Here is a 12,140-nt window from a genome sequence, read left to right as displayed (position 1 = left end):
ATTTCCCAAGCTTTAAACATCCCAAGGAGCACTGTGCAAGCGATAATATTGAAATGGACGGAGTATCAGACCACTGCAAATCTACCAAGACCTGGCCGTCCCTCTAAACTTTCAGCTCATACAAGGAGAAGACTGATCAGAGATGCAGCCAAGAGGCCCATGATCACTTGGATGAACTGCAGAGATCTACAGCTGAGGTGGGAGACTCTGTCCATAGGACAACAATCAGTCATATATTAAAAATCTGGCCTTTATGGAAGTGGCAAGAAGAAAGCCATTTCTTAAAGATATCCATAAAAAGTGGTGTTTAAAGTTTGCCACAAGCCACCTGGGAGACACACCAAACATGTGGAAGAAGGTGCTCTGGTCACATAAAACCAAAATGGAACTTTTTGGCAACAATGCAAAACGTTATGTTTGGCGTAAGAGCAACACAGCCCATCACCCTGAACACACCATACCCACTGTCAAACATGGTGGTGGCAGCATCATGGTTTGGGCCTGCTTTTCTTCAGCAGGGACAGGGAAGATGGTTAAAATTGATGGGAAGATGAATGGAGCCAAATACAGGACCATTCTGGAAGAAAACCTGATGGAGTCTGCAAAAGACCTGAGACTGGGACGGAGATTTGTCTTCCAACAAGACAATGATCCAAAACATAAAGCAAAATCTACAATGGAATGGTTCAAAAATAAACATATCCAGGTGTTAGAATGGCCAAGTCAAAGTCCAGACCTGAATCCAATCGAGAATCTGTGGAAAGAACTGAAAACTGCTGTTCACAAATGCTCTCCATCCAACCTCACTGAGCTCGAGCTGTTTTGCAAGGAGGAATGGGAAAAAATTTCAGTCTCTCGATGTGCAAAACTGATAGAGACATACCCCAAGCGACTTACAGCTGTAATCGCAGCAAAAGGTGGCGCTACAAAGTATTAACTTAAGGGGGCTGAATAATTTTGCACGCCCAATTTTTCAGTTTTTGATTTGTTAAAAAAGTTTGAAATATCCAATAAATATCGTACCACTTCATGATTGTGTCCCACTTGTTGTTGATTCTTCACAAACAAATACAGTTTTATATCTTTATGTTTGAAGCCTGAAATGTGGCAAAAGGTCGCAAAGTTCAAGGGGGCCGAATACTTTCGCAAGGCACTGTATTTATAGTAATATTTATTGTATGTAGCGCTATGCTATTCAGCGGTTGTTGATGACACTTATCCCAATAGGGGGTTTGCAGCCATAACAGGTTAACACTTTTTTGGTTACTACATGATTCCATATGTGTTATTTCATAGTTTTGATGTCTTCACTACTATTCTACAATGTAGAAAATAGTAAAAAGAAAAACCCATGAATGAGTAGGGGTGTCCAAACTTTTGACTGGTACTGTAAATCTACTTGAAAATCTATGGCAAGACCTGAACATGGTTGTCTAGCGACGATCAACAACCAATTTGACAGAGCTTGAAGAATTTTAAAAATAATAAAATCGGCAAATGTTGCACAATCCAGTTGTGGAAAGGTCTTAGAGACTTATTCAAAAAGACTCACAGCTGTAATCACAGCCAAAGGTGATTCTACAAAGTATTGACTCAAGGTTGTGAATACTTATGCAACTAGCGCCTAACAGTGCAGCAAATGTCAAACAACTACACAAATAATAAATAATCAAAAACTAGAAACAAGAAATCAAGAATGTCAGATCTAATCAAATGAACAACCCAAATAACACTGTATCTGTAATCCAAATGCAATATATGCGTATATACATGTTTATAAAATAAATACATATATGTGGTGATAAGTATACTTTATTTTTTCTTGCTCTGGGCATCTGCATGCACCTGCATGCACCAGTTTCAAACCAGGTATTCTTACAGCTGTTACAGGCTTTGTTTTTCCATTTATGTTTTGGGGTTGGACTTTAGCACGTACAGCTCATTAGCACGTAGGGCGCACCGATTGGTGTCACATCATTGGTCAGTATGTGTTACACCTCTGCAGGTTGCCATCTGGTTAGTGGGAGGGTGTTTCACCTGTGCTGGCCCAGGTGCTATTTAAGAGTGGCTGCCCCAGAGCTCTAGTTGTCTTGGTCGATGCAGAGGGTTACCACCTTTAGTTGGCCCTTCGTTTTTTGATTTCTAGACAAACAATCCTTTATCTGATTTCCCTGATTTTGTTTTGCACCATCTTTTTGATTTGCTTCCTGTGTTTAAGTTTGGAGTGGATTTTATTTTGTTTGCCTCTTCTTGGGCAAATTTAGTGGGTGCTCATGGTGGCTGTCTTAAGTTCTAGTTGCTGATGCTCGTCAACTTTTAGTGGACATCCCCATGAGTGTCTTTCAGAACCCCTCCTAAAACCCCACCTGTTTAGTTGTGGTTGTTGGTCAGATCCTTCTGTTTGAGTGACATTTTTGTTTTTCTTGCTGAGGAACGTAACACAGCATCAAAATAAACAGGCAACACAATTAGAATGCTCACCACTTATTGAGGCGTAGGCCTTCTTCAATAAAGTGATCCGACGAGGTGCTAAGAGGGAGACAAATGTAATGTAATTTTTATATTACTACACTAGTAATATAAAACAAACAGTTGGGCCTGACACAGGATATTTCCTATCCAATCATGCTCTTTAATTGGAAATTCATAAATATGAATTGAATATGCCATTAATATAGTGTTACCTGGTTTAGGGATGAGTCCTTGGAAAGGTCTGCAAGAGACAAAGATGGAATCTTAACATCAGTAAACCAACTACCAGGGAGAAAAGACAAGTAGCAGTATTTTGTCCACTGAGGTTTGGTAGTTGAGTAGCCCTGCCGTATGCCTTATTTTCACAATACCATGAAAAGGTGAAGGAGAACTACCCACCTGGTGATGGTGAAGCAGATCTTGTCAGCCACCGCCAAGATCCTCTCCAGGTTTTGCGAGCCAAAGGTACATGGTTTCCTGAAAGGGATGCCAGGGGGCAGGCCCTCGATGATCACCGAGCCCGGGTTGCTCTTGATCCTCTTGTAAGGTACCTGGACCGGGTATTTTATGCCAAGTGCCTCCCCATACTTCCTGTTGAACAGGTCCTGGACCTGCTCTCTCAGGGTGTTGGCAAGGTCGATCCTGGACAGCTTGGCCTCTAAGCTATCTGTTAACAGAACCACATGACGATATCAGATGAATAGATAAGTTTAATTACACATTTTCAGCTTTTGGTATTTTATTAGGATCCCCATTAGCTGTTGCAATAGCAGCAGCTACTCTTCCTGGGGTCCACACAAAACATGAAACAATATAGAACATTAATAGACAAGAACAGCTCAAGGACAGAACTACATCAATTAAAAAAATAACTGTAAAAAGACATACATAGCCTACATATCAATACATACACACAAACTCTCTAGGTCAAACAGGAGAGAGGCGTTGTGCCATGAGGTGTTGCTTTATCTGTTTTTTTAAAGCAGGTTTGCTGTTCATTTGAGCAACACATTAATGTTTCTTATAAAAATAAGAAGTGATGCAGTCAGTCTCTCCTCAACTCTTAGGCAAGAAAGACTGGCATGCATAGTATTATTATCACCCATCTGATTACAATGAACAGCAAGATGTGCCGCTCTGTTCTGGGCCAGCTGCAGCTTAACTAGGTATTTCCCTGCTGCACTCGACCATAAGACTGGACAATAATCAAGATAAGACAAAACTGGAACCTGCAGAACTTGCTTTTTATATGTTATTTATATATTTTTTCTATATGTTTTGGCCATGACAGTTTACAATCTAAGGTAAAACCAAGTAATTTAGTTTCCTCAACTTGTTCAACAGCCACACCATTAATTGCCAGATTCAGCTGAGATCTAGAACTTAGAGAATGATTTGTATCAAATACAATGCTCTTAGTTTTAGAGTTCAGGACCAGTTTATTACTGGCCACTCATTCCAAAAAAAGACTGCAACTCTTTGTTAAGGGTTTCAGTGACTTCATTAGCTGTGGTTGCTGATGTGTATATGTTTAATCATCAGCATACATGGACACACATACTGTGTTTAATGCCAGTGGCAGGTCATTGGTAGAAATAGAAAATAGTAGAGGGCCTAGAGAGCTGCTCTGCGGTACACCACACTTTACATGTTTGACATTATAGAAGCTTCCATTAAATAAAATCCTTTGAGTTCTATTAGATAGATAGCTCTGAATCCACGATATGGCAGAGGTTGAAAAGCCATAACACATACATTTTTTCAACAACAGGTTATGGTCAATAATATCAAAGGCTGCACTGAAATCTAACAGTACAGCTCCCACAATCTTCTTATTATCAATTTATTTCAACCAATCATCAGTCAGTGCAGTACATGTTGAGTGCCCTTCTCTATAAGAATGCATTCATTTGTTTACAGAGAAATGTCATTGTATTTGGTGTCATGACGTTGGCCTGGGGGGTAGGTTTATGACAGTCATAAATACCTCTTTCCCCCTGTTTCCTCTCTCTACCCTACTGATGTGACATTTGAAAACCCCTTGGTTAACATAGAGATTCTGGGAACATCAGAAGGTGGGGGGAAATTAACTATATTCTGGTAATCCGACCAATTGAACATATGCGGTGGTACTTAATGAATATGATGTCAGTTCGGTTGTCATCTGAGACATTCTTATCAACAAACTCTACAGTGGAAAGTCTACACATCAGAGTTATCGGATTCACATGGAATTGTTGTTCAATTTAATTGTTTGAATATACAATTATTGGTGAAGAGATTAAATGTAATTTTAGCTTCCAAATGAGAGATTTGGGTTTTCATAAGGTTAGGGCTCTGTTCAATCAGTGGCCCGCCCCTGTGAAGAGACATGGGTTATAAAACTTTTCAAACACACCCTTCTCGCTCCACTATATAAAGCCTTGACGAAAATGTAACCTCCTGTTCCAAGTCTGCAGCCTCTGCGTTAAAAGGACTAACATGTCAACTACAGAACTAAGCCAAACTCAGTGTGAGCTTTGGTTGCGAATGGTATGAACTTTCAACTCTTATTCACTACAGAAGTGATACCTCCTAGCTGTTGAGTTAGCAACAGCAGCTGCAAACGGGGGCTAGGAAAGAACAGACAGAGTATTCCGTCTACCACACAACGACGTTACTACAACGTATACAATTTACCATCAGAGACATTCTTCAAAGGACTCGGTTGGGCAACACGGCCTTCCATCTACCACCAACCTACCGAAGCGCAGCTCAAGAGTAAATATTTATTGCATTGTCCTTTTCCAAATGGGCGGTAATTTAGAATGCATAGGATACTGTATTTATGATAGCACAGCTTCTCCCTTTTTTCCTCAGTCTTCCCGCTATTTTACTCAAACCCAGCCCTTTTCTTTTGTGTAACCAGCTGTCATATCTGTTCCGCCCGCTAGGGACGTTTTCCTTTATGATGTAATTTGTAACCAAGGTATAATTAATTCTGTGTATATGTAATTCTGTGTGATTAGTTAGGTATTTAGTAAATAAATAATTAAACACAATTTTGTATTGCTGATTTAACCCTTTAGCGGGGTTCCTGAAGATAACCAAGAATGTACAACTTTCAGATGAGACTGAATTAAGGTGACGATTAATATTGACTGCTATAGATGTAAAATATTACTAGGTCTTTAAGAGTTTATTCGGAAGATAACAGCTCTATAAATATTATTTTGTGGTGCCCCAACTCTCTAGTTAATGACATTTACATGATTAGCTCAATCAGGTAATATTAATTACAGAGAAAGGATTTTATAGAATAGCATGTCATATCACTTAATCCGGCATAGCCAAAGACACGACATTGGTCAAACACAATTCTTTCTAACAGTTTGCTAAGAGCTGGCAGCAAGCTTATAGGTCTGCTGTTAGAACCAGTAAAGACCGCTTTACCACTCTTGGGTAGTGGAATTACTTTGGCTTCCCTCCAGGCCTGAGGACAAATACTTTCCTCTTGGCTCAGATTAAAAATAAGACAGATAGGAGTGGCTATAGAGTCAGCAACCATCCTCAGTAGCATTCCATCTAAGTTGTCAATGCAAGGAGGTTTGTCACTAACAATAATTTTACAAAATTCAAACTTGCAATGCTTTTCTTTCAATATTAGTTTTTTTATGCACGAACACAATGACTCACTGTTCGTTGTTGGCATTTCCTGCCTAAGTTTGCCCACTTTGCCAATGTTAACATCAAATGGTTTTGTAATAAAAAAAAGCCATCTGATTTGATAAAAGATGGAGTTGAATTTGTCTTTCTGACCATAATTTTTTTCCATCATTGTTTATATCATTGATCTTGGCTTCATAATACAGTTTCTTCTTCTTTTTGTTGAGTTTAGACATATCATTTCTCAATTTGCAGTAAGTAAGTCAGTCAGATCTGCAGCCAGACTTTTTAGCCACTCCTCATCAATCCACGAAGCCTTCACAGTTCTAACAGTCAGTTTCTTAACAGGTGCATGTTTATCAATAATTGGAAGAAGCAATTTCATAAATTCATGAAGTGCAGCATCTGGATGCTCCTTATTAATCACATCAGACCAACAAATATTCTTTACATCATCCACATAAGAGTGACTGCAAAATCTTTTACACTATTTTAGGCCCAGCTTTTGGAACTTTCGCTTTCCTGGATATAGCCACAATATTGTGATCACTCTAGCCAATGGGTACAGATACAGCTTTAGCAGCGGTGGAAAGTACTTAAGTAAAAATACTTGAATGTTCTACTTAAGTAGTTTTTTCAGGTATCTGTACTTTACTTTACTATTTATATTTTTGACAACTTTTACTTTTACTTAACTATATTCCTAAAGAAAATGAAGTACTTTTTACTCCATACATTTTCCCTGACACCCAAAAGTAGTTGTTACATTTTGAATGCTTAGCAGGAGAGAAAATGGTCTAATTCGCACACTCATCCCTACTTCCTCTGATCTGGCGGACTTACTAAACACAAATTATTTGTTTTTACATGATGTCTGAGTGTTGGAGTGTGACCCTGGCTATCAGTAAATAAAAATAAATAAAACATTGTGCCGTCTGGTTTTGCTCAATATAAGTAATTTTAAATTATCCATACTTTTACTTTTGATACTTAAGTATATTTTAGCAACTACATTTACTTTTGATGCTTCAGTATATTTTAAACCAAATACTTTTCGACTTTTACTCAAGTAGTATTTTACTGAGTGACTTTCACTTTTACTTTAGTCATTTTCTATTAACGTATTTTTACTTTTACGCAAGTATGACAATTTAGTACTTTTTCCACCACTGAGCTTTAGAACAAAGTTCTACATTATTAGTAAAAATGTGATCAATACATGTGGATGATCTTGTTCCTGTAGTGTTTGTAAACACCCTGGTTGATTAATAACCTGAACCAGATTACAGGCACTCATTACAGTGAGAAGCTTCCTCTTGAGCGGACAGCTTGATGAAAACCAGTCAATATTCAGGTCCCCAAGACAGTAGACCTCCCAGTTTACATCACATACACAAATTGTCATAAGCATTTGACACATATTATTTAGATACTGACTGTTAGCACTTGGTGGTCTATAGCAACACCCCAAAAGAAAAGGCTTTAGATGTGCTAAGTAAACCTGCAAACACAACACTTCATTAACACTTGACATAAGATATTTTAAGCATTACAGGCATATGGCTCTGAATATATACAGCAACACATCCCCCATAAACATTTCTGTGTCTTCTATAGATAGCTTGAAGCTGAATTGCAGCATATAAATAGCACTTCTCTTCTATTTAAGTGAACAAGCAAGGGGAAAAACAAATCCTAACCAGGACTCCATAAGTACTCGACTATGTATTGCTCAAAGTATTGGAGGGCAAAGTAATCTACTGGTATTGGCTCAAGTATTTGGTCTCCCTATTACCTGAGAAGCCTGGTCTCTTCGAATCGGCCCCTGCATCTTCTGTCAAAGCATCTTTGGAGTCGAGGTCTGTGGAAAAAATATTAGCAGAGTTGTCTAAACTTGCTGTGAATACATCCAGTTCACCAGACCTATCTAAAAGCCACATTGAAAAATATGGATCCTAACCACTGGTTCAACTGTGGAATTACCAGTTAATTCTAATTAATTACAGCGTTAATAATATTTAATTACTGAGTAAATTGTAATTCTATGCGCTCAACATTTGTAGGCTAAGGGTTTCTTGAAGATTTGCTCACTGGGGTAATGGACCATCATGCCCCAGTAAGAAATCCATTTCCATGGATTGATGGTGAACTGGGTGAGGCATTTTCTCAAAGAAATATGGCAAAAGTCTTAGCAGCCAAATCTAAACTAGAAATTTATTAATAGAATTTTAGAACACTAAGTAATTAGGCAGCTAAATTAAATAGTAAGAAAAACACTTTATTTTACAAAAATGGTTTTTATTGATTGTAAAAATGATTTAAAAAAAGGTATAGAATACAGTTAAGGGCTTACTTGGTACATCTATCTCATCATACCCATCTAGTGTGGAGATTGACGGGAGAACAATAACAAAACCAGCTGATATTGCCAATCATTTTGCAGATTTTTATTTTTTTTTTACAAATGTATTTACTGAGAGATAATGTAAACACCCATTCTTCCAAACAAGCTATTGTCCAATAGATTGATGATCATATTTTGAGCAAAATAAATGCTATTTTAATCTACAGATGCTGTAAGTAAAGGTGTTAAACCTATTGAAGCCATTACCCAATGGTAAATCAATGTTTTACTTCGCTATGCTGCTCCCCAGATTGCAGCTCCACTGAAATACAGTGGCAAGAAAAGGTATGTGAACCCTTTGTAATTACCTGGATATTTGCTTAAATTAGTTATCAAATTTGATCTGATCTTCATCTCAGTCACAACAATAAAAAAAATAGTGTGCTTAAACTAATTAAACAAATAATTGTATTTTTGGTGGTGTTCATGGGAGGACACCACGGATGAAGCCACTGCTGCCACTGCTGAAGCCACTGCTGTCTACAAAAAACATTGCTGCACATCTGAAGTTTGCAAAAGTGCACCTGGATGTTCCACAGCTACTGGCAAAATATTCTGTGGACAGATGAAACTACAGTTGAGTTGTTTGGAAGGAAGACAACACTGTGTAGAGAAAAAAAGGTACAGCACACCAACATCAATATCTCATCCCAACTGTAAAGTATGGTGGAGGGAGCATCGTGGTTTGGGGCTGATTTGATGCCTCAGGGCCTGGACAGCTTGCTATCGTTGACGGAAAAATTAATTCCCATGTTTATGAAGACCTTTTGTAGGAGAATGTACGCCAATTTAAGCTCAACAGAAATTGGGTGATGCAACAGGACAACGACCCAAAACACAGAAATAAATCAACAACAGAATGGCTTCAACACAATACATTTTTTCCTTCTGGAGTGGCCCAGTCAGAGTCCTGACCTCAAACCATTCACACCAGACATCCCAACAATATTGCTGAACTGAAACAGTTCTGTAAAAAGGAAAGGTCCAAAATTCTTCCTGGCCGTTGTGCAGGTCTGATCCGCAACTACAGAAAACTATTGGTTGAGGTTATTCTGCCAAAGTAGGGACAACCAGTTATTAAAGTCAAGTGTTCACATACTTTTTCCACCCTGCACTGTGAATGTTTACACAGTGTGTTCAATAAAGACATGAAAACGTATCATTGTTTGTATGTTATTAGTTTTAGCAGATTGTGTTTGTCTATTGTTGTGACCTAGATGAAGTTCAGATCAAATTTCATGACCAATTTATGCAGAAATCCAGGTATTTCCAAAGGGTTCACATACCTTTTCTTACCATGCTACATATTTAATTGGTCACTGGAAAAGGGGACATTTGGCCTCCCGGGTGGCGCAGTGGTTAAGGGCGCTGTACTGCAGCGCCAGCTGTGCCACCAGAGACTCTGGGTTCGCACCCAGGCTCTGTCGTAACCGGCCACGAACGGGAGGTCCGTGAGGCGACACACAATTGGCATAGCGTCGTCCGGGTTAGGGAGGGCTTGGCCGGTAGGGATATACTTGTCTCATCGCGCACCAGCGACTCCTGTGGCTAACCAAGGTTGCCAGTTGCACGGTGTTTCCTCCGACACATTGGTGCGGCTGGCTTCCAGGTTGGATGCGCACTGTGTTCAGAAGCAGTGCGGCTTGGTTGTGTGTATCGGAGGACGCATGACTTTCAACTTTCGTCTCTCCCGAGCTGAGTTGTAGCGATGAGACAACATAGTAGCTACTAACAATTGGATACCATGAAATTGGGGAGAAATAGGGGAGAAAGGGGAGAAAAAGGGTGTACAATTTAAAAGAAAAGGGGACATTTCCAAATGTATAGAAGCATGCGTCCAATCCCAAAAGACAGCAAAGAACCCATTCCTGCCAATAGTCAACCAATCAGTCTACTCCCTCCCTAAGTAAGACATTGGAGGGTATTTTGAGTAGACAAATATGGAAAATAATGATCTGATCACAGCCAATCAACATGCTTATCGCAAAAACCATTCCACTACCACTGCATTGGTTGGCAACATGACTGTTTACTATTTTTAGATTTTGTGCAGCATTTGATTCAGTGGCTAATTAAATCATTTAGACAAAATGATTGCATTATGGGTTTAAGGAGGCAGCATTGAATTGGGTACAGTCATATCTAACTGACAGGAAACAGTCCACCTATATCAATGGGTCGTTTTCTTCAACTCATGCTTTAAACTGTGGAATACCGCAGGGCAGCTGCCTTGGGCCCCTTCTTTACTTCCTTATGCCTTATCTGAAACTCAAGCTACTATATTTGATGCTACAATTTATACAGCAAGACAATTGGTTCAACAGGTACAGCAAGCTTTACAAGTAGATCTGGGAAATATCAGGGAGTGGGTTTGCCTGAACAAACTTGTTTTGAAAACCAAGGTTATGTTGGTCTGTTCCACCAGGAAAAGGCCAACACAGCATGGAATAGAATTAAGTATGGGGGGCGTAAAATTGGGGAAGTGTCAGAAACCAAACTACTAGGGGTGCAGCTCGACAACTGTTTATCATGTTCGTCTCACATAACTCATCTATGTAAAAAAAGAAAATGCATGCATGCATGATCAGAAGGATAGCTAAATATTTACAGGGAAAGAATCTTAAGCAAACAACCCAAGCATTGATTGGGAGTCAGGTGAACTACTGTTCTGTGGTGTAGGGGAATGTATCAGCAAGTGAAATTGGGAGGCTGCAGATTGCACAGAACAAAGCAGCAAGGACTGTTTTAAGTTGGAGATATGGTTATTCTGTTGTAGTCATGCACAATGCTCTTGGTTGGTCATCTATCAACAAGATCATTGAAAAAACATGCTTGTTTTATTTCACAATGTACACCATTTAAAACAGTATTCCGTTGGTAAGAGACAGACATTAAGTAAAAACTAGGAATTGTCCACCTGTCCACATGTGTTATACAGACAGAAAAGAGAAAATAGGCTAAATAACATTGAGATTCAGAGTAATAAAGAAATGGTATACTTTTTTATCTGAGCAAACCAGACACCTTTCAATATATAAATTAAAACAATACTTTAGAAGCATTTAAATATAATACATTGAAAGGTTGTGCAGAACTATGGTAGATGAAGGAATCAATGTATAATTTCAGACTGTTAAGAGTATTTATCGGGTCAATATGTCAGTGTATTATGTTTGTTTGTAACAGTGTGTTACATGTGAAAATGTAATCGTATTATAAATTGTATTTTAACGACTCTTGGAAGATTAGTCCAAATTAGGACTAAAATATATCCTTATCAAATCAAATCAAATAGGAGGGCTTGGCTCATTTACTCTCAGTCAATTCAGGAATGAACTGACATTTAACTAATTTAGTTTGTAAACTTACTATTTTTAATAGTAAATAATTATATTAACTGTGATATAATTATTAAATCAGCTGGCATTTAGAATGAAGATGTATTCACCTGAATCACAGGCCGGGAAAGGAGGCGTCTCTAGCTTGACTTGATCCGTTAAAAGTTCTGGCCTGGATAGGAAACCACAACAAAACATGGTTCGAACATCATAAAAAAAGTGTAACCTGTTGTCCTTTATTCCTGCACCAACATATACAACATTTCACCTATATCCTCTTC

General features: G+C 38.6%; 1 protein-coding gene across 3 annotated transcripts in view; it reads right to left on the bottom strand.

Moving 5' to 3' along the window:
- gtf2ird1 (GTF2I repeat domain containing 1) overlaps positions 1-12,140 on the bottom strand; it is a 39,637-nt gene that overhangs the window by 4,055 nt on the left and 23,442 nt on the right. For all 3 annotated transcript variants that reach the window (XM_021617642.2, XM_021617643.2, XM_021617641.2), the window contains 5 exons: positions 11,970-12,031; positions 7,913-7,978; positions 2,872-3,139; positions 2,685-2,713; positions 2,482-2,529 (listed from right to left, as the gene is read on the bottom strand). In XM_021617642.2, coding sequence (XP_021473317.1) covers positions 2,482-2,529; positions 2,685-2,713; positions 2,872-3,139; positions 7,913-7,978; positions 11,970-12,031 — 473 coding nt within the window. The remainder of the gene's footprint in view (positions 1-2,481; positions 2,530-2,684; positions 2,714-2,871; positions 3,140-7,912; positions 7,979-11,969; positions 12,032-12,140) is intronic.

This window comes from Oncorhynchus mykiss, chromosome 10 (assembly GCF_013265735.2).
Source record: "Oncorhynchus mykiss isolate Arlee chromosome 10, USDA_OmykA_1.1, whole genome shotgun sequence".
NCBI classification, from domain to species: Eukaryota; Metazoa; Chordata; class Actinopteri; order Salmoniformes; family Salmonidae; genus Oncorhynchus; species Oncorhynchus mykiss.
The sequence above is the reverse complement of the archived record's forward strand: the minus strand, read 5'-3'. Positions and strand labels throughout refer to the sequence as shown.